Source organism: Glycine max, chromosome 1 (assembly GCF_000004515.6).
Source record: "Glycine max cultivar Williams 82 chromosome 1, Glycine_max_v4.0, whole genome shotgun sequence".
Taxonomy (NCBI): domain Eukaryota; kingdom Viridiplantae; phylum Streptophyta; class Magnoliopsida; order Fabales; family Fabaceae; genus Glycine; species Glycine max.
Window position 1 is genome coordinate 49079698 of NC_016088.4, and position 27155 is coordinate 49106852.

Here is a 27155-nt window from a genome sequence, read left to right on the forward strand (position 1 = left end):
CATGCTTATGGCTTGATCACCCATTTGTATGTTTAGTTAGGCTTTTGAGTGTTAGAAAATGCTTTAAATCCTCAGAACTTGATAAAGCAAGCTAGAGGCCTGTGTATCTAGGAATATAATGCAGTAATCTAGTATGTTTTGCACTGTGCACATATTGCAACTCTTTTAGAATGAGTTTGTTGAGGAATCAAGGAAAAAAAAACTAAGAGAGTTAGGCTCATTCTTGTGAGGAATCAAGGTCTGAGTATATACTCAGTGCAAGAGCGCTAGAATAACGTTAAATAGAGAAAAACCTTTTTACACAACAAGAGAAAGTTCAGTAGAAGGCTCTCCGACGCTTTTTATCTTGACATTTATCGTATTTCTACAGCTTTGAGTTTATTTCATAAGTTGATAAGTAGAGTAGTTGATTGCAGAAAATTTAACTATCATTAAATCTTTTATTTCATTTCCAAAACTAAAAAGTGTTTACATACTGTATATACATAATCTAAGTGAAACAAATTCCCTGTGGATACGATACTCAGTCTTACCGTTTAAATACTACTTGTGCAAATCAGTACACTTGCCAATAGGTGAACAGTAAGCAAACTAACATGTCTCGAAAAGGTGCAAAAAAGAGCTCAAAGCTATTAGAAATCATACACACTAATATTTGTTTTCCAGACATGAACTCAAATGGTTTGAAATAATTTATCACTTTTATAGATTATTATTCACGATATATGTATCTCTACATACTTCATTCTAAAGATGAAGCTTTAGATGCCTTTAAATTTTTTAAGGTCGAAGTTAAAAAAAACAATGTGGAAAGCAAATTAAAATCGTGAGATCCGATAGAGCTAGAGAGTACTTGATGTGAATCGTACGGGGCGGAACGTTTGACACAAGATTGTTGACGGAGAGGGACGCCACTTCCAGAGATGGAAGATAAGTCACAGTGACGCCACAAGGAATCAACCTTGATAAGTCAGAATTTGGTTCAACAGGAACCCTGAGAGAAGCTTTCTCACGTATTTGAAAAGAATGCCAAAAGTGTCTTCATTCATTTTGACGAAAATATATATAGTTCACCAAACCCTAAAAACGAAATAAATTGGTGCAGCTGAAAAGGCATAGGTTTCAGCCACAACCACCAAATTATTTATTTAATTGCAATAATAAAATAAAAATAAAAATAATGGAAACATGGGCCTTCAATCATCCTCAATGGCAGCTATACAAATAACCAGCCTTGTCTCTGTGATGTGTTGGGCTTGTTTAAGTCTGCCTTTGGTCATGGGCCCTTCCAGTGCTTCATGGTCCTTGCCCTTAGTTGTGTCCTCATCACTATGCTGGGCCTGTTTAAGTCTGCCTCTGGTCATGGGCCCTTCAAGTGCTTCATGGTCCTTGCCCTTAGTTGTGTCCTCATCACTCCCTCCTTCTTGAAAAGGATTTTTCCTCAAATCCAAGGCTCCTCCACCTGCATAAAAAAGAGACAAATCAGACACATTGAAAGTGGTACTTACATTATACTCACTAGGCAAGTCAATCTTGTAGGCATTGTTGTTGATCTTCTCCAACACTTGGAATGGTCCGTCTCCTATAGTTTTAAGCTTGGACTTCCTGTGTTCTGGGAACCTCTCCTTCCACAGGTGTACCCAAACCCAATCACCTGGTTCAAGCACGACTTTCTATCTACTTTTGTTGGCTTGTCTTGCATAGCTCACGTTTTTCTTTTCAATTTGAGCCTTCACTTGCTCATGCAACTTCTTCACATACTCAGCTTTAGCCTGTGCATCCTTATGCTTAAACATAGCAATGTTAGGCATAGGCAACCAATCAAGAGGAGTCAAAGGATTAAATCCATACACTATCTCAAATGGTGAACAATTAGTTGTGCTATGGACAACCCGATTATAAGCAAACTCAACATGAGGCAAACATGCTTTCCAAGATTTAAGATTTTTCTTTAAAACAGTCCTAAGCAGTGTGCCTAAAGTCCTATTGATTACCTCAGTTTGACCATCAGTTTGTGGGTGACAAGTAGTAGAAAACAACAATTTAGTACCAATCTTACCCCCACAAGGTCCTCCAAAATTGACTAAGGAATTTTGCATCCCTATCACTGACAATGTTCCTTGGTAATCCATGAAGCCGCACTATTTCTTTGAAAAAACAAATTAGCCACATGACAAGCGTCATCCACTTTCTTGCAAGGTATGAAATGTGCCATCTTAGAAAACCTGTCAACAACAACAAACATAGAATCCTTTCCATTCTTGGTTTTGGGCAGCCCCAAAACAAAGTCCATTGATATGTCAGTCCAAGGATATTCAGGAATAGGAAAAAGAGTATACAATCCATGAGGTTTAACCTTAGATTTAGCCTTTTTACACACAATGCAATGATCACAAAACTTATACACATCACGCCTCATATCAGGCCAAAAGAAATGCTTTTATAGGATTTCTAGGGTCTTTTGAACCCCAAAGTGACCCATCCAACCCCCCCTCATGTGATTCACTCACAAGCAACTCTCTAATGGAACACTTAGGCACACACAATTTATTTGCTTTAAACAAGAATCCATTATGCCTATAGTAACCATTTTCAGAAAACTTTTCATATGCAACAAAAATTTCAGCAAAGTCCACATCATGCTCATACATGTCTTTCAAAGACTCGAGACCAAACAATTTAGTTTCAAGCATAGCAAGTAAAGCATGTCTCCTAGATATCACATCAGCCACTACATTCCCTTTCCCCTTTTTATGTTTGATGACATATAGAAATTGCTCTAAAAACTCTACCCACTTAGCATGCCTCTTATTAAGCTTTCCTTGGCCTTTTAAGTACTTTAAGGACTCATGATCACTATGGATGACAAACTCTTTGGGTAATAGGTAATGCTGCCAAGTTTGTAAAGCTCTAACCAAAGCATACAATTCCTTATCATAAGTTGAATAGTTAAGGGCAGTGGCTCCTAACTTTTCACTAAAACAAGCTATTGGATGTCCCTCTTGCAACAAAACAGCCCCAATACCCACATTTGACGCATCACACTCAATTTCAAATGATTTTGCAAAATTAGGCATAGCAAGAATGGGTGCATTAGTTAACCTATGTTTGAGGGCAGCAAAGGCCTCTTCTTGTTTCTTACCCCATTTGAAACCCACATTCTTCTTAACAACTTCAGTTAGAGGTGCATCCAATGTACTAAAATCATTAACAAATCTCCTATAGAAACTTGCTAAACCATGAAATCCCCTCACCTCACTCACGGTCTTAGGTGTTGGCCATTCTTGGATGGCCTTAACCTTTTCCACATCCACCCGTACTCCTTTAGCACTAACAACAAAACCAAGAAACACCACATGATCAGTACAAAAGGAGCACTTTTCTAGGTTGGCATACAATTTTTCTTTCCTAAGCACACTTAAAACAGATTGCAAATGTTTAGCATGCAAATCAAGACTAGTGCTATAGATAAGAATATCATCAAAGTACACCACCACAAATTTCCCAATAAATTCCCTTAAAACATGGTTCATCAATCTCATGAAAGTACTAGGTGCATTAGTCAAACCAAATGGCATAACCATCCACTCATACAAAACCATATTTTGTTTTAAATGCAGTTTTCCATTCATCTCCCTCTCTTATCCTAATCTGATTATAGCCACTTTTAAAATCAATTTTAGAAAACACACATGCACCATACAGTTCATCAAGAAGATCATCTAACCTGGGGATTGGATGCCTATACTTGATGGTGATGTTGTTTATGGCTCTACAATCAGAACACATCCTCCATGAGCCGTCCTTCTTGGGTACTAGAGTGATAGGTACATCGCACAGACTCATACTATTTCTCACCCAACCTTTGTTCAGGAGTTCAGACATTTGCCTTTCAATCTCCTTAGTTTCTTGTGGGTTGCTCCTATAAGCTGGCTGATTGGGCAAGGACGCTCTTGGAATGAGATTCATGTGATGCTCAATTCCCCTCAATGGTGGCAAACCATCTGGTACACTTGCTGGAAACACATCATCAAAATCTTGCAGAAGAGACTCAATACCAGAAGGCAATTTAAATTCATCAAATTGGTTAGCATGCAACATCTGACGTTGAGAAAACAATAAATAGAGGGGTTGTCTCGCGCAAAGCACCCTCTTTACCTCCCTTTTTGTTGCTAAACAAAGTTGTTTGCCCTCAAGTGTGTCACTCTTTTTGTTTTCTCTCTTTTCCCTCTCAAGTATTTCACTTTTTTTTTTCTCTCTTTTCCCTCTCAAGTGTTTCACTCTTTTTCCTCTTAAGTGTCTCACTCTTTTTCTTTTCTCTCATTTTTATCTGATCCTTACAAACCTCTCTAGGAGATAACAGTTTGAGAACAATTTTCTTGTCATCTTGCTTGAAAGAGATTTTGTTGGTGAAGCCATCATGCACTGCCTTGGTATCATACTGCCACGATCTTCCTAACAGCACATGGGTTGCTTCCATTGGGACCACATCACACAACACCCTATCATTATATCTCCCAATAGTGAGACACACCTCAACCTGTTGAGTCACTTTTACCTCTTCATCTTCACTAAGCCACTGAAGTTTGTATGGCCTAGGATGGGGTTTAGTTTCCAAATTCAGTTTGGTCACTAACCTGGAACTTGCAACATTGGTACAGCTTCCCCTATCAACAATTAAAGAGCACAACTTACCATTAATGACACACCTGGTGTGGAAAATATTTTCTCTTTGGTTGTCATCCAGTGGCTGCATCTGATTTCCCAACAGCCTTCTCACCATCAACATATCACTCTACATAGCTTCCTCCTCATACTCTTCTTCTTCCATTTCTTCTTCACTGATTTCAGACTCACTAGTGACTTCTCCATTAGCCTTCATGATCATGGTCCTCCTGGTTGGACATTCAGAAGCAATATGTCCTCTGCCTAAGCATTTGAAGCATTTTATGTTTCTGGTTCCAATATTGGATGAGGAAGTGGAAGTGTTATGTTTGCTTCCACCAACACTAGATGCTGCTGACTTTCCATGTGGGGATGTTGCTGCTGGGCTGGACAAATTACCTCCCTCCTTCTTGGATCTGTTGGCCCAGTTTTGGTTGTAAGTATTGGGTGAGTTCCTCCTTGCTGCACTTTTTCTTTTAATTTGTTGTTCAACTCGTAGTGTCTTATGTAGCAGTTCATCCAACTCCACATACTCCTATAATTCAACATCTCTGATTTCAGGGTTTAGACCATTCAGAAAATGAGCCATTGTGTCTTCAGATTCCTCTTCGATGTTGGCCCTCACTAACGCCATTTCCATCTCTTTATAGTACTCTTCCATAGTTAAATTCCCCTGGGATAGCCTTTGGAGCTTTTGTTATAGCTAATGGGCACATACCTTTTTCTCATCACCTTTTTCATTCCAGTCCATGTATCTACCTTTCACCCTCCCTCTCTCAACATTTCTCTCTGGCTTTTATGCCACCAAGCAAGGGCATAGTTGGAGAATTCAGCTATTGCTAGCTTGATTTTCTGCTCTTCAGTGTAGTCATTGTAGGCAAATACATGTTCAATCTTCATTTCCCAGTTCAGGTAGGCATCTGGATCACTTCTGCCTTTGAAGGGAGGAACATTGAGCTTTACTCCCTCAACCTGGTTTTGCCTTGGTCCGTCATTACCGCCATTATTACCTCTGTTCCCACCTGTAGTTCGTCTAGCATTCTGATTCGCTTGGTTCTCCAATAATTCTAGTCATTCAAAGACCTCCTAATTGCTACGATCCAGCAAACGTTGCATCTGTGCATTCATCGCGTCCAGTAACATATGCTGAGCTTCGTCCAACTGATGATAGTCATCACCACCACTACCACCTGCTCCTACCATGATTCAACAGAAAAGTTTGCAGTAAAAAATTATTAAGGTTTCAGGACCTCACCACACTCTACTCACGTGTTTATCTCTTATATGGTAGTACACTCGTGTTTGATGCTCTCAATAGGCTTTTGTGTAATGTATTCCGTCTTGCCTTTTACCACTCGTATTCCCTCTTAAGTTCCTGGATGGACCAAATTGGACTCACAAGAAGGTTGCTGCAACAATGATTAGACGAACGAAGAAGTGACGCTCCAGAACTTGACACAATTAACAGAACTACACTTAATAGTGACTATCCTAAACTAAACCACACGCAGGCTTGGGCAAAGACATAAGTAGAAGTTTAAGGACATAAACAGAACATAAACAAAACACACAGATAGGATTGAAAACAAGGAAAATATGCAATCAATAGAGAAGAAGACACATAAATAGCAAAATCGACATACAAATTTTAAATGATCATAACTATTGCTACAGACGTCTGTTTAAGGCCCACCATATGTCAAAACACTCAGAATTGAGAGGAGAATCCCTGAGCAAATTCCCGAAGATTTGGCCCCACAATTTTCCCAAAAAAACGCCTCTAACTACGTTAATTTTGTGTTCAAAGATCAAACACCCAAATTTCTTCCAAACTTTTTTTTTGCAAATGTTTCCTTTTTTTAAAACAGTCGTCTAGATATTAGAATTCGTTCAATAGGCAATCAGCATTAGGCAATTTGAAAATTTAGCAATTCGACAATTAATCAATTTTTATGCAAACAAAATTTGAATAGGCTGAAACAAAAGTTATGAACAGAAGACATAATACAATATGAAAACGATGAATAGTATGATAGAAGACAAAATACAATACAACAGGCACAAACAGAATACAATACGAAAACAAAAACAATGACAGAAGGCAAAACAAAAAAGAAACGAAAAAAATAGAAGACAAACGAAATACGAACATAGTAGCAACGACAAAACGAACTTGAACAATCAACGAAATACGAACATAGTAGGAACGACAAAACGAACTTGAACAATCAACGAAAATAAACGAAATTGACAATCAATGAAAACGACAACAGAACCTGTATCAAGAGCCGAAGCTCTGATACCAGATGACGTGAATCGTACGGGGCGGAACATTTGACACAGGATTGTTGACGGAGAGGGACGCCACTTCCAGAGATGGAAGATAAGTCATGGTGATGCCACAAGGAATCAACCTTGATAAGTTAGAATTTGGTTCAACAGGAACCCTGAGAGAAACTTTCTCACGTATTTGAAAAGAATGCCAAAAGTGCCTTCATTCATTTTGACGAAAATATATATAGTTCACCAAATCCTAAAAACGAAATAAATTGGTGCAGCTGAAAAGGAATAGGTTTCAGCCACAACCACCAAATTATTTATTTAATTGCAATAATAAAGTAATAAAATAAAAATAAAAATAATGGAAACATGGGCCTTCAATCATCATCAATGGCAACTATACAAATAACCAACCTTGTCTCTGTGATGTGTTAGGCCTGTTTAAGTCTGCCTCTGGTCATGGGCCCTTCCAGTGCTTCATGGTCCTTGCCCTTAGTTGTGTCCTCATCAATGTGCTGGGCCTGTTTAAGTCTGCCTCTGGTCATGGGTCCTTCAAGTGCTTCATGGTCCTTGCCCTTAGTTGTGTCCTCATCAGTACTATGGTAGATACACAAAGAATGGACAAGCATCTGGTCTATTTGTGAAGTTTCTTCAAGAACATGTGATTGTTGCTCAATGCACTATGCCTAGTTCTCTGGATCAGAATGGTGTAGCAAAAAGAAGAACCCAAACTTTAATGGACAAGATGAGGAGTGTGAGGAGTAATAGAAAACTTCCTTAATTCTTGTGGATTGAAGCACTAAAGATGATTGGTCGACTGTGTATATATTAAATCGAGTGTCAACCAAGGCTGTCTCAAGGACACCTTTTGAGTTATTCAAAGGTTGGAAACCGAGTGATAATTTATAACCCACAAGAGAAGAAACTAGACCCAAGGATTATTAGTGGGTATTTCATTGGATATGCCAAAAATTCCAAAGGGTATAGATTCTATTGTTCATCACATAGCACTAGATTGTAGAATCAAGAAATCCAAAATTTCTTGAGAATGACTTGATCAGTGGGAGCGGTCAATTTCAGGACATTGCTTCTGAAAAGGATCACTATGAAGCTCAACTCTCTTGCTCAAGTGACAAATTGATTATCATTCACACCCCTCAAGTACAAATGGGTGTTAGACAATCAGTGATTGAAATTCCACAAACTGTTGAAAATGATCCTGTAGATCAAGCTGTTGATGAGGAACAACAAGTTCCTCAAGAAGATCACGAAGCAACATTAAGAAGGTCTACTAGAGTCAAAAGGTTTGCAATTCCTAATGATTATGTGGTATATCTGCAAGAATCAGACTACAACATTGGAGTTGCAAATGATCCTAAATCGTTATCACAAGCCATGAGTTCTAAGAGATCAAACTTATGATACAATGCTATGAAAGATGAAATGGATTCTATGGGATCTAACCAAGTTTGGGATATTGTTGAGTTTCCTAACAGTGTAAAAGCCATTGGATGTAGATGGGTCTTTAAAACAAAGAAAGACTCACAAGGCAACATTGAGAGACATAAGGCAAGACTTGTTGCCAAAGTGTTCACTCAAAGAGAAGGAATTGACTATATAGAGACATTTTCTCCTATATCTAAGAAAGATTCCTTCCAAGTAATTATGACTTTAGTAGCTCATTTTGACTTTGAGTTACATCAGATGGATGTCAAAATGACATTCCTTGATGGTCAACTAGAGGAAGAGGCTTACATGAAACAACTTGAAGGATTCTCCTCTACTTAGTCTGCAAGCTTAATAAATCCATCTATGGATTGAAACAAGCCTTCCACCAATGGTATCTAAAATTTCATAAGGTCATCACTTCATTCAATTTTGAAGAGAACATCATGGATCAATGTATATACCAGAAGGTCAGTGAGAGTAAAATTTGTTTTCTTGTGTTATACGTGGATGATATTTTACTTGCAACTAATGATAAGAATTTTCTATATAAGGTGAAACAATTTAATGTGTCATCATTTTCTCCTAATTCTTAACCCTTTTTGTCACCATTTTAATTACTGATTAGCCTTATTTACCAAATTAATTATGCAGTTTTATCATTTGGGCCTATTGGATTAATTTTGTATTTTTAATTTAATTTCAGGAGAATTATAAGCAATTGGGCTTCAATCCAGAATTGGGCTTGAACTTGAAGAAAGCATACTATTTTATTCTACCAAATCTTATCTTATCTAGATTTTATCTCATCTAGATATTATTTCATCTAGATCTTATCTTATCTTATCTAGATTTTATTTCATCTAGATATTATTTTATCTAGATTTTGTCTTATCTTATCTAGATTTTATTTTATTTATGGGCTTGGACTTAAAACAGATTTGTAAGCTTTGGGGCTGGGAACATATATATACAACACCAAGGTTCTAGTTTGGGCTCTCTCTCTTTTTCGGTTTTAGTCACTTTTCGTTTTAGGGAGAAAGAATAATTTTAGGTTTTGCAATTCCAGTTTTTACTATTCACATAGCAATAAAATTTTGTTTTCTGCTTCAATCTACAATTTCATTTCTATTGATTAATAGAAGGCTAAGTCTCCAGCGTTGTTTTCTCTTGAGGATCAAGCACAACTATCTTTGAGGTTTTGTTATTTCTAGTGAATTCTGATCAGTTTTTCCTCTTCACCAATCACTCTATATTTGTTGCTATTAATCCATGCATGCTTAGTGCTTGATTAATTGTCTCTACGCTTAATTTATGTTCATGCTTAATTATCAATTTCGTTCATGATTATTGGTGTATGTGTTGCTTAATCACATAATGATAGCCTTATGTTAAATTTCGCTTAGTAATTTAATTTAGGGTTGGATTAAGTGGTTGAACTGATATAGGATAAATTCTCGTAACCTAGGATAAGAGATTTGCTTGTGAATCAAGGGGAAACAACGTGTTTTTAATTCTGATATTTTCTAATTAAAATTTGCTCGATGTTTAATTTACAAAAACAAACAAACTCCCCCAATTCGTTACTATTTTATTACTATCTGTTATGAATGTTTGGTTGACCATTGTTCGTTGGAAGACGACCTAGAATCACTTCCTAGATATTGCATTTTTAATGTTTATTTCATTCGGGTATGACCTCGACCAAATTTGGCGCCGTTGCCGGGGAGCAATGGGCCAAAAGTTCATAATAGTATTTAGTTATCTTATTTTGTGTAGCGTTCTGTTTTGCATTTCAATTGCATTCCCTGTTTAGCGACGGATTCAGCGACTGATTCAACCTTTTGTTTTGCTGTGAACAGTGTTGAATAGTGATTAGCGACGAATTTTGCAATTTAATTAACGATTTTTGTTTTGATAGTTAGAGTTGTTATTTTTGGCTGAATTTTTGTGTGATAGCTTTTTTTGATCCATATTTTGTGTGAAAAATATCAGGAGCACTTGGTGTGACATTATTTGAGAGAGACAAAAGTTTTTGGAACTTGTTTTTAGCAAAACTTAAAACGGTCATAACTTTTGTTCCGGGTATCAGAGCAACTATTATTATGTATGCATTTGGGGTAGAAAAAAATTTCTCATACTGTGATAACTTGCTGAAGCCAGTTGAGGACTCCCAAACTCCAAAAATCAGCCGTTTACTAAGTTTTTTTTTTCAAGTATTATTGTCCTATTTTTCTAAACTTTGCTTATGTAGTTTTCATAGTTAGACTTTGAATTTTTGTTTGAAAATTTTTGTGCTATCTTTTCATGATTTTAGGATATTCCTCAAAAAATTTCAGCTTATTTTGATATCATTTGAGTATAACTGTAGTTTTACCCCCTCGTTAGGTGCCGTTGAGAAACACATTATTTGCTGCATATAGTGCATGACTAAGGGCAATCCAGGTGATTTACAACCCTTTGATCCTGAAATAGATAAAACCTTTCATAGATTAGTTAGGCATAGTGTGCATCCTATTCATTCTATGCATTTTGAGCATTCTATTGAGGGTGATTCTAAATATTATGATTTTGAGCATTCCACTACTAATTTTTATATTGAGAACATGGCTCAACCTCCACCTCGTGAGAGGACTCTTAGGGAGATGATTGCACCTGATTTCACTTATGAAAGCTTGTGCATTCAATATCCTGATGAGGGTGTTCCATATGTTCTCAAGACTGGACTAATACATCTGTTGCCCAAGTTTCATGGTCTTGCAGGTGAAGATCCTCATAAGCATCTTAAGGAGTTCCATATTGTTTGTTCCACCATGAAGCCCCCTGACGTCCAAGAGGATCATATCTTTCTAAAGGCCTTTCCTCATTCTTTGGAGGGAGTGACAAAAGATTGGCTATACTACCTTGCTCCCAAGTTTATTTTCAGCTGGGATGACCTTAAGAGGGTGTTCTTGGAGAAATTCTTCCCTGCATCTAGGACCACTGCCATCAAAAAAGACATTTCAGGCATCAGGCAACTTAGTGGAGAAAGCTCGTATGAGTATTGGGAAAGATTCAAGAAATTGTTTGCAAGCTGCCCTCACCACCAGATTTATGAGCAACTCCTTCTTCAATATTTCTATGAGGGACTTAGCAACTCCTTTTTATCTCCCTGTTTGAAATCTCAGCCTTCCCCATGTCTAATAATAAAACCTATACCGAGGCAACCCTATAACATCCCGGGCAAAATACTCAAAACAAAAAGAAGAAACAATGTCCCAACAAAAATATTGTTTATTATACACAACAAACTTGGCAATCCTATATTCCCAATGATTGCCTTCCTTAAATATATGCAAGACTTTAAAGCTGATACGAGATAGGCTATGCATGCAAGAGATCCATCTGTTTCTCAAACATCATGGGACCAAAGAATGATTATGTACAGCTTGAACCAACGCTTCAGCCACAAAAAATTTCCAGTTCCTACTACTCGCAGCTTCAATAGTTATGATAGCATCAAGCATCTCTACTTCGAGAGCATTAGAATTTCCCAAAAAATTAGCAAAGCTCCCAAGAGCAGCTCCATGCTCATCTCTGAACAGCCCCCACATGCTGCAGGACTGGGTGGCCCCTAGCTGAACAATACAACATCTCTTTATTTTAAGAAATATACGATTATCTCAAAGTTTAGTTTATCTAATAAAAGATATCTTAAATTCAATATTGCATCAAAGTTGAAAATTTGAATCAAATTCAAAATTGAATAAGAAAACAAAGAAAAGTATATAATAAGCTATGTGATATGAATAAAAGAGATAGAATGAAAAAATGAGTCATAAATGTGGGAAAAATAGAATGTCTGGTGTTATTGGGATGATATACATGAAACTAATTTGAAACTCTGAATGAACAAATCTCATTATGTATACACAATATTGTCACCACAACCGTGAATTCTTAAAGCCACTAACAATTCTGCACATTCGTAACCTTCCTAATCCCTATAACAATGGACAGTGTCATCCAAGTTGATAATAAACTTGAACTCCGAAAAACACAAATATTTCATCACATTGCAATATCATATGTACAATTCAGCTCTAATCCCTCTACGCAATAGTCAAACATGACTGACAAAAATTTGATACTAGTTGCAGACACCCATAGGATTTGCATTCTTGGTTATCCAAGGATGCTCCATTATCCTCTGAAGTGAGAGCCTTCGTGAAGAGTCTTTTACCAGCAGCTGCATCAATTTACAAATTGCAGTAAGAAGAAGGACCAGATTTGTTTCTCTGAAAGGATCTGTTTTTGCCTGGATATGAACTTGCCCGACTAATAAGATTTTTGGCTTCTAAAGAAACATAGGGAGTAGAAGGGAAACTTATGTCAACTTTCATTATCCTGCACAAATATATAATACATTACATATGCATTGCAAAAGTGGCATTTATTTTATGATAAACTACACAAGTATATACAAGTCTCATGCACTTCCATACCTTTTGAAGGTATCAACTTGACTCTCAGCCTCAAATGGAGGAGCACCATAAAGGAACTCATAACAAAGGGTACCCAGAGTCCAGTTATCAACCGCATAATCATGAGCTTTGTTTTCTACCATTTCGGGTGCTAAATAATCCAAGGTTCCGCACATGGTATGCCTTTTACTTCTAGATTGTACAGACCAACCAAAGTCTGCAATCTTAAGACGGCCCTGAAACCAAGCCATTATCAATTTGATTATACAAGTTCCCCCCTAAAGCTCAAATATAAATGGTTCCAACTGCTTGCCAAATGGTTTCATCATATATCTACAACAAACAACATTCTCAGTGTAAGTTTGCTTTCATTTTTTTAATGGGGAGCTGGGCTAGAAAGGGAAAAAAATGACAAAGTGAATATGGCAGGACTGTAAATTTTCCAAAAACATCCAACCGAGGTAGGGGATAAGAACTGATTGAAATGAACTGCAAAATGTTGTATGCTTAGTATTGTGTAGGTAGCTGAATTTTTTTGAGTTGTGTTGCCATAAGTTGATGCCAAGTGAAGAAAAATACACTGTTTTGAAACCCGGACTTGACAGTCTGATTGGATCGAAAACCGGTCACGTGTCCGGTCCAACGCTTCCTAAAAATTGGTGTATCCTTAAATCGGCTCAAAACTGAACCGGTTGAAAACCTCTAAACCCGGGATTAACCTGTTTCACTTAAAACTGTTTTTTTAATTCAATAACAACATCGTTTTGGTTTAAAAAAATAGAAAAAACAAATATTATAACTTATGATACTTTTAAGTGGCTTACTTTTTATTATTATTATCAATTTATGCATATTATATTAATTTTTTGTTCAATATTACTAAGATACTATATTAAAATATTAAAAAATATATATATTTTATTAAAACTGATTTAACCTTGGTTCAACCGTTGACCCTTAAACCAATGGGTTCACGATGACGAGTTCGGTTTTGAGAACATTGGAAAAATACACATTTTATTAGCATGGGCAAAAGGAATGTAAAAAGAGGTAAAAGAAGAGAAAACATACCTCATGGTCCAGCAACAAATTTTCAGGCTTGATATCCCTGTGAATAACATACTTCTCATGACAATACGCCAATGCCTTTGTGAGGCTTAAAATATACTAAAATTTTCAAATGAAAGAAAGTTACAAATCTACACAATACAAAAATATTCAAGACTTGCTTAAAAGAGAGTAGTATAGTGACTAGCATAGAATATAATATAAACCCTACTAATACATTTTTTTCTAATCCATTTTCACTCAATTTCTTTATAGTTCCATATTTTACAGCATGTCAATACAATAAGTTCTGCAGCCACATAATCACAAGCATATCATAACTTGATAGTATTTAATTAATTGTAAGAAAAAAAAATCTGCTCTTTTCCCATCCAATCTCTCCAGTTATTTAATCAATTTTCTCAAAAAACAAACTACGATTTCTTTCTGCTTTCCCTCATTTTTTCCCTCAAAATTCAAAACCCAATAATCTAACACAATGCCTAGAACCAATGAAAATGCTCATCATTCAGCAACTAAGACAAAGTTGGGCTACCTACAAAGTCCAAAAGAAGGCCAGATCAAAGCATTAGAATCAAGAAGGGCATCATGTAACAAGGAAAAGATTACACCGGATACACAACCTTCACAACATTATAAGTCACTACTCTAGGTAAAACCAACTCAAGAAACTACGTACCCGTAGTTTACAAGTAAAATCAATCATCTTTCACACATTGTCTTCACTTTATCTCATGTTTTCAAAAGTTTGTATAAAGAACAGTAAAAGCAAAATAACAAATTTTCTTAAACCAAACAATCCCTTGCCATACCAAAGCAGGTTTAATAATCAAGTTTAATTTAAGTATACATTACAATCAGGTTCAAGTTCAACAACATTCAAAATCAAACACACAATAACTGCATCTTTGGTTTCACAATGGATTTCCAAAATAACAATGAAATACCATTATTCATGTTTTCGGTCTCACATCGAGAGATTGATGCTGAAGCCAGAATCGAGTTTTAGTTGAAGAACCTTCATTTAACTTTTGCTATGGAACAATTTTTTTTATTAATTAACTTTTTTTAAGAATAAAAACAACATCTAATTATAAATTACTTCATTTCAAACATACAAATGAACTGAATCTTCAAAAGAGGCATATATAGAGACCAACATATTAAAAAAAACAATCCACGACCATGATTTGGGCCTCAACATCAAGGTTTTTTAAGTATCCAGGGCCGCAACTAATGCAATTAGGACCGTATCGGCCACATTTGTCCGCGATTTGCCACAACGCAACAAAACGGCAATTTGTGAACATTGACAAAGACACATTGAGTGAGAGTAAGACACGGTTACCATAGTAGCTTGCTTCTCATTAAAATGGCCTTTTTTGTTAAGCTCCTTGTAAAGCTCCCCATTGTGAGCATATTGAGAGTACTCTAGCTATAAATATACATATTAGGTCAATTTTCAAACCTGCAATACATCTTTAGGTTTTGTCTTCCTCTCAAATTTGTTTTCCCTTCTCTCTCTCCCAAAACCCTCTCTTTTTCCCGCATACACCTAAATCTGTCTCAGTAAAACAATAATCTAAAACTCGTTAACTGTTGGATCATTGTGAAATTTGAAAACAAGGTTTGAAAATTATTTTCACATACAACCACCATTGGGATTCATCAGATAATGTTTGTAGTGGAAGAATTATCCCTCGCACTGAACTTTCTCTTTTCCAGCATACACTCAGACCCGTCCCAATAAAATTACGATTTTAGACTTTTTAACCATTGGATTGTCTTGAAATTTGGACACCTGGTCTGAAATTCATTTCCGCACATCTCCACCGTTGGGATTTTTAAATTACCGTCTGTGGATGGAGAAATACTCATGACATGCAGATAGTGGTATGAAGGCTTTAATCCCTTTTGCTTCTCTCTGACGCTTGGAAACCCTAACAGAGCAATCAGAGGAAAAGCTTGAGAAATCTCAAGAAATCGCTAGACATGCCGCTATCGCTGCCGGAATACACACGTGAACCTGCTTAGAGGTAAGGGATGAGTTTATTGCAATTAGGATTAGAATGAACATGTGTAGGGATCCTTAGAGGATTAAATTGAGATTTATTTTGTGATGTTTATTGAATTATAATTTTCCTTTACGAATATAAATACGATATTGTTGTGTTTGATGGACCAATTGATATCCTGATGCGAATTGGTTGATAAACTTGAGTGCTCTTGGTGTTTACATGTTTTTTATCTATGATTTTGATTCATTGATTTTAATATGATTGTCTGGAATTGTTTAAGAGGTTTTACTCCCCATGTTGTGAGAAACATTTTGTATAAATTTTTATATTAAGATTATGAAATGGTGATTCAAGTTGTGAGTAAGTGGCAAATTGAACCTGGGATGAATGGTGAGATACATGTGTATTGAGATATTGTATGTATTGAGTTGTGAGCTATAAACTTTGCAATCACACAATTGTAAGACCCTTTTAGGGCAATGGGTTTTTGTGCGACGAATATTATGACGGGATTCACTGTGAGAACCCGACGAGTTGAATCACTTTGAGGCGTGACGAGTTAAAATGATTTTGAAAACAATTGAGTAGTTATGGGTATTGCATAGTTCATAGGTAAAGTCTATGTGTGTGTATGTATATATTAATATTGTGTGATGTGTATATGATTTATGACGTGTAATAACATGTTGCTTTGGAATTATATCATTGTGATTGAGATTGAGTGTATGTGATAAATTGAGTATGTATTGAATTGTAGTATACATGTGTATTGAGATGTTGTGTACATTGAGTTATTAGCTACGAACTATACAATCGCACGACTGTAAGACCATTTAAGGGTGACGAGTTTAATCACAAGTGCGACGAGATAAAATTATTTTGAGAACAATTGAGGAGTTGCGTGTTTTGTACAGTTCATATAGAGTCTGCGTACTAAAAATTTTTCTGGGTTGAATCTAAATCAGGAGGGAAAGGCCCTAACGGACTCTTCAGAGTGTAGGCCTTGGGGGTAAATACACTCGGTTTGAATGTTCCTTGAAGCCTATGTTGACCCCATATGGTTGGAGTGTTCTTGTAAAACAGAGTGACCCTGACTGGTCTCCCTATGATTTTACCAAGTGAGAGTGACCTGACTTAATAGTGTGTGGTTTGTCTTGTCAGGTACTCCTGGGTGCCCAACGAGGTTTTTCACTGACATGATACCACATTGCATATATGATTGAGTCTTAGTATATTTGTTGCATAACGCTTGTGTATTGATTGATATTGATTGGTTGGGTGATATTGTCTTTGACCCTTGAGTACGTGAATGATATGAAATTAAATGAGGCGTGTTGTGTTGAGGTGTGGTGTCACGTGACAGGTGGTGGAATGACATTGGCTGCGTTTAAGTAAGTTGTATTTCATTTATATGATATGTATATCTATGCTGTCATGTTTCTCTCTATTAGTTAGGAATGTGATAACTCACTCCCCGTGTGCTATTTGTGTTTGGATCCTGTGATGATCTCGAACTTTGTGTTCGTGGGAGCAGATGGTTAGGTGAATGGCTATGAAGAACCTCATGATAAAAGACGTTTGAACACAATGCTCTGATAGGACATGACATTGGAGTATATGTTTCTATATTAATTGCATGAAGTCTTGAACGACCTTGTTTTGAGTCGAGATGATTTTGTTATTTATTTGGATATGTTTTATTATGATGTTAGAAAAGTAAATGTGAGCCTTTTACCCTTTGAAATGCTTTTATTTAAATGTATTTTTAAAACTTTAATTAATTCTGCATTCCTATTTCTTTTATTATTAATACATATATGTGTGGGGTAGAGGGTGTCACAAATACCACCTTCGTCACTACCACCATTAGTAATGTCTCATCCACTACCACCATTAGCATTGCCACTACCACCACCTCTATTATTACCATTGCCACCACGACCATAATTGATATCTCTACGAATGTTACTGTTGTCATCACCATCATCATCATTGTCGTTACTATCATATAGAAATACTCTTCAATTAATTTTAATACGATATGAAACTTTCAAAATGAGTTTATTTAAAATTAATCATATTTTAAAAATTGGTTTAAAATTTTTGTGAAACTAAAACTAAAAACTCATTGTTATTTTTAAATTTGAAACTTAAAACTAAACCACCCCAAACAGGACCTAAATGATCAATAACAATTTCTTTTGACAACATCAAATATTTAATTGCTTAAATAAAGAAAAAAATATTCATGCACAGAAAAGATAACTAAAAATAATTTTCTCATATTGTAAAATAGCAACATTAACTTATGTTTATTTTACAATTTGCAAAATTACAATTGACAAGTGGTCAACAATTACATATTTGCGAAATGCTAATTATAACAATCATTTTCTTATGTACAACAATAACATAGCTTATCCTACTGGGAGAGGTCGACGGTATGGATCACCAAGGTTATTCGACACGGTTAAAAATCAAAATTTTAAATATATTAATTATTTAATTTGAGATCTCCTTCAATGATTTCTCGTACATCCTTTTCAAACTCCCTCAATTCCTTTTCACAGTACTAAAAATCATGTAATTTACTCTTTTAACTAATGTCTCTTGTGATCTTCTTTATACATGTCCAAACATCTTAATCAATTCTCTATTATTTTTATTTCTCAATGTGTGCTACACCAATGTTTTCTCATATATAATCATTTTGTTTTTTTTTTTTTGCTTTTTTTAAATAATCACACATCTATCTTAACATTTTTGTTTTTATTACTCCCTTTTTTTCATGTTGCTTTAAATTCCGGCCAACATTAAACCACTACATGCATTTTCTTATGTAGCTACAAAATATTAAAAAGATTAATCATGTCTTAAAAAATTATTTATTGAAGATAAATAACCTGAAATCAAGCTTTAAGTTTGACAAATATACTTCTTTAAGATAAAGTCTAGTTCTACCCAACTTTATTCCTATATATATCACCAATCACTTCATAGTCAACACCATTGTATTAAGTTTAAATATGAAAAATTATAAATCCATACAAACTATAATTTCTACACTAAATTTCTTTATTGGCATAAATTATCAATATTGTTGATGCTTTCCTTTGTTTGGTTGTTATCTTTCATTCGATTCTTCCCTTTTTGACAGTAGACGTGGTAAAAACTTCAACTCATTGAGTAGATTCATTTGACCCATTTCTTTTGATAGAGTAGGTTGGTGTTTTCAATCTATCAACCCACTTTGACTTGTCATGCTTAATCTGCTAATTAGAAAAAATTCTGAACAGGTCAATCATCCCCCAACTTTTTTTTACTTGGAACTTGGAAGATGATATTTTAATTTATTTATTTTGCACTTTTGGGAAGTTGTTTACACATTAAAACTATTGCTTTTGAACTGTTGTTTTATTTATTTTTCCTTCTTGCATGGAAAAGACTGCTATTTGGATGGTGATAAAAAATTTCAAATGCTAATGATGCAATATTTAATAATTTTTTATTGTCTTTATATTTTATTAGTAAAGTTTGTACATTTGTATTTTTTTTTTAATTATTTGTTATTGTTTTTAACAAGTTGACTTCCAAATAAGCGAAACCAATAGAATCCCCCAACAACTTGCCACTTTTTTTCTTTAATCAACCAAATTAAAAGGAAATCTATTAAAAGAGGTACAACGGGTATCAACCCTTCTACAAAAGCACATACGTAACCAAGTATATGTTCATTTCCCAACATAACTCAGCACTATGTGTTCCTATTTCAACCTTTAAATACAAACATAACAATTCTATTCACACTACTTCCTATACCAACTAGCTATCCCCTTCTCTACAGAATAGACCGTGCCTTTGGATTCAAGCAGTTTATTTCCCAATCCACCACTAATTAATCAGGGTTGGCTATGATTTCCAATCCACCACTTTACCAATACAAGTTAATTTGACCTGTGCTATTTTATTGCAAATCCAACCATTTATAATTCCTTAAAATAGAAGCAACAAATTATAAAATGAAAAGGCTATATTAAAATGGAAAATAAACCATACTAATTCAGATATTTTGTTTAAGAAGAGGAAATAGTGCCATTATCTATAAATAGATTGTTTTTTCTTAAACAAGGAAAAAACCAAGTTAATTAAGGGAAAAAAGGTATAGATGCGCTGAACAACATATATGAAACATTTCCTCTCTTGTAATTTATTATTGAGAAAAGAAAACTTAAATTGCAAGCACTGTATATACACAGGGCAACGACATTTTAAAATTTTGCTTTCTATATTCTTTTTTTTATGCCCACTTGTGTTTTAGGTAATAAATAGGTCATAAATATTTTCCTGTTTTAATTTCCTAATTAATATTCTAAAAATACTGGTTAGATATATAATACCACTATTAGAAAATATGCTTTCTACATCGATTATTTATGACTTTCAACATCGTTTTTTGAACCAATGTTGAAAGTACCGATGTTGATAGTATTATCGTTAACATCGGTTTTTTAAAAACCGATGTTAACGTAAAATTACCAACATCGGTTATATAAATAATCGATGTTACTAATATGAATTACACCAAAAAAATGTATATTAATGTTGAAAGTTAACATCGGTTTTTTTACAAAAAACCGATGTTAACGAATGTGTTAATGTAGACAGTTAACATCGGTTTTTTTAAAAAATTGATGTTAACGAATGTGTTAATGTTGACAGTTAACATCGGCTTTATGTAAAAAATCGATGTTAATGAATTTGTTAATGTTGACAGTTAACATCGGTTTTTTTTATACAGAAAACCGATGTTAACGAATGTGTTACTGTTGACAGTTAACATCGATTTTTTAACAGTAACACATTCGTTAACATCGGTTTTCTGTAAAAAAAACCGATGTTGTTTTCAGGATTTTTTTTAAATAATGTCTCTATTTTTACAAAAAAATCAAAAATTAACCTGTAAATTTAAAATCAGACCACACATCACACAACATATATAATTTGCATTCTGCTTTCAAATAGGTTTTAGCAAAAAACTAGCTATCAACAAAGGTTATTCAATGTTAAAATGAAACAACAATTGTAAAAAATGTAATGCAAAGTATGTAAACTAATTAAGTAACCTAAAGTTACATAGTTGCCTAACATCCTATGTTTGATTTCTAACTTTTAGATAATACTGTGTCCACTGGATGCGAAGCGCCTTGAATCTCTTTGCTTCCAATGGTCTAACTTCATTAAAATACTACATGATCAAATAAAAAATAAATTAATAATGTAATAACAATTATTAGAAAACCAACTTTGTTTGAAATAAACAATTACCGTCTCCTAATTATTCCTGAAAGATCCTAAGATTATCGTGGACATCCAGTGCATCACGTAGTAGCCACATTCAGTTATTCCTTTTTGTCTATTACACTAAATACATAATAAAATTTGGATATTAATTAAACGTTAACTACAATTAGTGTACACACACATATAATATATATATAAGTAGAAGTTTTATTTAAATCACGTACCTTAACAACAATCCACCTAGCAGCAGCCTTGGATTTAGGTTGTGGAGTATCATCAAGTCCTTTCAAAGCACTAGTGTTGAATATGAGGAACATTAAAATATTGATGTTGTTGAGTTATGCCAATGAAAATGTATTGAAAACAATACTAACCTGTTAATTATTCCCTTAAGGTAGTTGTCTGACCTGTTATGTAAAGAACAAAACCAAACAACTAGGTTTTCCTTAGGCAGAATGACGACCATTTGCCAGTGTCTGCTGCAGTAGAGACGAATATGGGTTATTGTAGTAGTATAGATTATTTAAATTCAGTTGTTGTGTTTGACTTACCTATTCAGGTAGACTCCAAGGTAAACATCTCGTTTTGAACTCTGTATCCAACTCTTGATGTAACTTTTGGATTCAAATTGTGATTGCCCAGATCTCTGAATGAACTGTGGCTCGAGGAATCCTTACACATCAGAATTCCCTGCTCGTACACTTATCTCAGTCAGATGGCTATGTTGTTAAGACAAAGTTAATTATGTATGAATTTAAAACAATTACTTTGGTAATTAATAGTAATCTAAAATGACTTACATAATCCACAATTGTATAACAGATATACTGAGACATTGACCACCGTGTGCAATTTCAAAGAGATCTTCGTGCTTTATATACAACGGGAAGTTTTTATTAAACACCCCAAATATGGTAGCATCCCACATAACCTGGAGAGGCTTCAAAAACAGTTGTGGGATGGTCAATGTCATCAGGTACAGTGGATCATTGACCTCATCATCCGGGCTTTCTGGAGGTTTTGCTGGAGACACAGCTGCATGTTGATCAAACATAGTTAATTAACAAGTTTTGATTACAGTGAACAAATTAATTGAAAAAAATAAACATATAATAAGAGTAAAATGCCTGTTCTGATAAATGCTTCACAAGATGTGTAGGCCAAGCAAGGAAGGTGTTAAGTGCTTGCCCCACTAAGGTAACCTCGTCAGTAGGTACAGGAACGAGAGCCTCTGCATCTTTAACCTCCTCAACACCAACCTTGACTTGGCCATGCAACAAAGGGATGCTGTGAACTGTTGTGGATCCCTCATAAAGTCTTCCTAGGGCAACCAGGAGGGAAGGATTTTCTTCAATGTATAGCCCGCATTTGTCTGAGTCACCCGTCCCTGGATCGTTCCCTAAGGGAGCAACACAACTCTCCTTTGTGCTAACACAAGGACCTGAGGGACCAACCTCTGGCTCTGGAGGTAGTGCAAGTCCCTGTGATTGCATTTGCCATCAGCTGTCGAGTCACTTTTTCTGTGATTGACTCCTCCAGTTGGTCTCTAATTTGTTGGGTCAGCTGTTGTAGGTCTTCAGAACTGCGGGACGTTCGTGAAGCCGATCCAAAGTATTGCTTTATAGTGACACCGGCTCTAGCAGCACAAACATGGCCAGGGTGCTCTGGTCGCCCAATGGCAGCAGTCAGGACATCTTGACGTCCATGGGGGACAAACGATCCCTGTGACGCCTGCTCGTCCAAAGAATCCTGTACAAAACACATATTTGTCCAAGGAATTCACAGAATACACAAAGATAATTACAATTATTAATTAAAAATGACTCACAATCCTGTCAGCTATTTCCTTTGTTGCCTCAGACGTCATCTGTCCAGTTTTCTTCGTGCGGGCCATCTTCCACTTCACGTGGCGTCTGATGGGAGATAGAGGGTCAATGACGCCCTCAGTGCTTCCAGACTTGGCAACTTCTTCCAGTCTTTTCTTTGTCTTCTCAGCCATGAGCTTTTGTTCTAATTATTCATAACCCCCACGAGACAATACATGGGGGGCAGTGTTTTGCTTCTGGATGACCTGTGCCTTTTTCCGCACATCCTGCAAAAGTTTAACATTAATGAAAATGATTATTACAATAAATTATAAGAAGTGATTTTGTTATGGAAAACAACTAAAATGACAAAGTACATACCTCCCATGACGGGTCTCTGTGGGTCTGACAAAACTGGGTCCATTTTTCCTTGCTAATGTCGTATTTTTCACAGACAATGTCGTCCACACCGTCCTTGTCGGCTGCAGGTGCCCATTTCCTAGTCAAGTCAGATTTAAACTGCCTCTAGCGCTCGCCGACAGTCTGAAGAATTTTCTTCTTTGTCCTACTGTCAAAAGCTTCAGGGATTTCAAATTCCACCTGTCAAACAATAAATTAGGTTTTATTGTAAGTAAATAAAAAATTTAGACTATTAAAGAAAATCAATGAAGAAAACTTAAATACTTGAATATCCTCCCATATCAAATCTTTTTGAGCAGTAGGGACTTTCTTCCAGGTGTCATATGTCACGTTGACCTTATCACGAGCGACAATCCCCAAATATGTTCTTAATTTCCTCTTGTGGGGACCGTCGGCCTTGCCGGTAGCAGGATCGACGTTGACCACAGGTCTTTCTGCCCCAGGTGGTCTAGTGGCCAATGATCGTAGCCGTGTTGCCTTGCGTGTCCGCTTCAACGTAGATGGAGACGCTACTGCGTTTGCAGGAGGAGGAGGAAGAGGAGGAGGAGGCGAGGCAGGTGGAGTAGCCATGGTCCTTTAAAGAGAAAAAGTTAAGTTAGTTAATATTATCAAAAAACACTGTATGAGTTATGTAAATGAATGTATCAAAATGAAATACTATATTAGAAAATTACGTTAGATGATGTTAATTAATTCTCCTTCATCATGATCATTACGATTAGCATGAACGTCGTCAGCTTCTTCTTCTCCGACGCTGTTAGAAATCATTTGTGTAGACAAAGGACTAACATAAGTGTCCATGTATGAATCATCATCTTCTACATTAACACCAATTCTTTTCCCGTGTAGAACCACAGACCACCTTTCATCACAAGGGTCTTGCACATAAAATACTTGCTTAGCTTGTTCTGCCATGATGAAAGGATCATTCTGGTAAGCTAGTTTCTTTAGGTCTACCAACGTAAATCCTACATCATCAGTCTGCACACCGGTGTTGTTGTCAACCCACTTACATTTGAAAACACAAACATTAAATTTGAAATAGTTAAGCTCTCATATTTCATCAATGAAGCCAAAGTAAGGGATTGAAGCTACACAGGGATTGTCATCATGTACAGTTGCAAAGTGTTAAGATTCAGCCCTTAGGGTGACCACGCTGTTTTGCATTGTACTTTTGTCGTCTTGTGCTTTTGTGTAAAAGGAATACTTGTTTATGTCGTATCCTTGCCAAGTTATAACATTTCTTTTAGGCCCATGAGCTAGCTTTCTTAATGTTTCAGAAGCATTTTCATCAGCAAAGATTGTATCTTTAAACCAATCAAAGAAAGTCGTTATGATTTTTCAAGACCCAGTTCTTTGACATTTTTGGGTTACTTTGTTTGACTAAACGTTCATGCTGAACTATGTATGACAAAACTTTATTACTGTTGTTCAACACATACAAGTGAGCTTGTAACAAATCTTCTACACTTAGAGTGATAACATGCAGTCCTCTTGAACCCTTACCGCCCACTCTGTCGTCATGGCGAGACTCAACAAGGCCAACATGTTTAGCCTTTTCAATGTACTTTGAACAAAATTCAACGGCTTCTTCTGCGATGTACCTTTCAACAATAGATGCTTTTGGACGATGTAGATTCTTGGTATACCCTTTTAAGATCTTTATGTAGTGCTCAACCGGGTACATCCAGCGCAGATAAACAGACACAACATTTGATTTCTCTGACCAGGTGAACAATTAAGTGGACCATGATGTCAAAGAAAGTAGGAGGAAAATACATCTCCAACTGGCACAGTATAATTCCAGCCTCATTTTCCAGGTCATCAAACTTGACCGGATCAAGGACTTTGCTACATATGGCATTGAAGAAAAAACACAGGCAAGTTATGGCTAACCTGACTTTGTTAGGCAAAATGTCTCGTATGGCCACGACTAACAATTGTTGCATCAACACGTGACAATCATGAGACTTTAACCCTACCAGCTTAAGCTCCTTGAACTGCACAAGGCTCTTAATATTTGAAGAGTATCCTTGTGGGACTTTAACCCGGCGCAGACACTGGCACAAATTGATCTTCTCCTTTCTGGATAAAGTATGACAAGCTGGAGGAAAGTATATTTTTTTACCATCAGACCTTGGATACAACTGCGATCGTATGCCCATGTCAGCTAGATCTTGACGGGTATTTAGACCATCTTTCGTCTTGCCCTGAATGTTAAGGAGTGTCCCAATGACACTGTCACATACATTTTTCTCTACATGCATAACATCAATACAATGTCTAACATCTAGATCAGACCAGTACGGAAGATCAAACAAAATGGACCTCTTCTTCCATATGCAACTCTTACTTTAAACCTTCTTTTGGGTCTTTCCAAATACAGTATTAAGGTGTTCAACCCGCTGGAAGACCTGCTCACCAGTTAACGGTATCCGCGTAGTTTCGTGCTCTTGACTTCCATTAAAAGCTTTTTTCAATCTTCTGTAAGGGTGATGAGCTTTTAGAAAACGGTGATGTCTAGTGTACACTGTTTTTCTACCATGTTTCAGTTGTATGTAGCTTGTGTCTTCTTCACAGATGGGGCATGCATGATGACCCTTAACACTGTAACCGCTAAGATTCCCATATGCTGGAAAGTCATTAATGGTACAAAAAAGCATTGCACGCATTTGAAAAGTCTCCTTGCGAAACCCATCAAACACTAAAACCCCTTCATCCCACAACTTTCTCAGGTCATCAATCAACGAACTTAGATAAACATCAATGTCATTTCCTGGTTGTCTTGGGCCCGATATCATCATAGACAACATCATGTATTTTCGCTTCATGCACAACCAAGGAGGAAAATTGTAAATTACTAGTAGAACTGGCCATGAACTGTGTTGAGTGCTTAAATTGCCATATGGATTCATTCCATCACTGGCTAGTCCAAGCCTAAGATTTCTTGCCTCTTTGTCGAAATCCGGATACAAACTACCCATCGGACACAGTATCTTCTTGGCCTGATAGTAGCTTTTAGGCAATGTGTTATCCTATGGAAGCAGATCGTGCACTATTTGAAGCAATGAAGTAAAGCTTTTGTCACTCCATCCATATCCGGCCTTGACATTAACCAGACTTAACACCACCAACAATAGCGTCAAGGAATTGTTGCACCCCGGATACAAAGGCTTCTTTGAGTCACTCTACAATCTTTCATACACAGGGGCATGTGCTTGCTGGAAAGACTCTTGTCCAAGGTCACGAATCATATCCTCTAAGCGATCTCCCATTTCTACATCAAACGGTTCGGATTGCTGCCCACTCTGCATGTCTGTTATTTCACCATGCCATATCCACGTCGTATAATTCCTCTTAATTCCATCACACAACAGATGCTCTCGTATGTCATCCAGTATTTGTTGTCTTCCGTTCAAACAATTGATGCAAGGACAATAATATTTTCCATCTTCATCCGGTTGACCTCTTTCTGAAGCAAATTGTAAGAATTGTTCGACGCCTTCCTCATTTTTTGGGCTGATGCGACTTTCATTCATCCAACTTCTATCCATCTAAGTAGTAACTCGGTCATACTCTCAAAGTTATTCGATGCATGAAGATCTCACTTTTTTTATTAAAGGTGTGGCCCTATCCCATTCGGGAAGACCGTCTTTTATGGTAGCTTCATACATCAGGGTTAATTCTAT

At 36.1% G+C, this 27155-nt stretch overlaps 1 protein-coding gene and 1 non-coding gene across 2 annotated transcripts; both read right to left on the reverse strand.

Moving 5' to 3' along the window:
• Positions 1 to 11375: 11375 nt before the first annotated feature.
• Positions 11376 to 11482, reverse strand: LOC112997835 (small nucleolar RNA R71). Its single transcript, XR_003262905.1, has one exon. It is a non-coding gene; the product is annotated as a small nucleolar RNA R71 (small nucleolar RNA).
• Positions 11483 to 12520: 1038 nt separating this feature from the next.
• LOC106794372 (serine/threonine-protein kinase Aurora-3) lies at positions 12521 to 23240 on the reverse strand. Its single transcript, XM_014761634.1, has 9 exons — positions 23070 to 23240; positions 22959 to 22990; positions 22696 to 22877; positions 22173 to 22276; positions 15271 to 15357; positions 13926 to 14021; positions 12876 to 13090; positions 12705 to 12777; positions 12521 to 12619 (listed from the first exon to the last, which is right to left on the reverse strand). Exons 1-9 carry the CDS (start codon positions 23238 to 23240, stop codon positions 12521 to 12523), a joined length of 1059 nt encoding a protein of 352 aa, XP_014617120.1.
• Positions 23241 to 27155: the final 3915 nt, after the last annotated feature.

Coding starts and splice junctions, on each gene's coding strand:
- LOC106794372 (XM_014761634.1), bottom strand. CDS start 23,240: ATGGCTGAGAAGACAAAGAAAAGACTGGAAGAAGTTGCCAAGTCTGGA. Junction 22,991..23,069: donor AGGAAATAGCTGACAGGATT/GTGAGTCATTTT, acceptor TGTTTTGTACAG/GATTCTTTGGACGAGCAGGC. Junction 14,022..15,270: donor ATGAGAAGCAAGCTACTATG/GTAACCGTGTCT, acceptor TGAAAATTTTAG/TATATTTTAAGCCTCACAAA.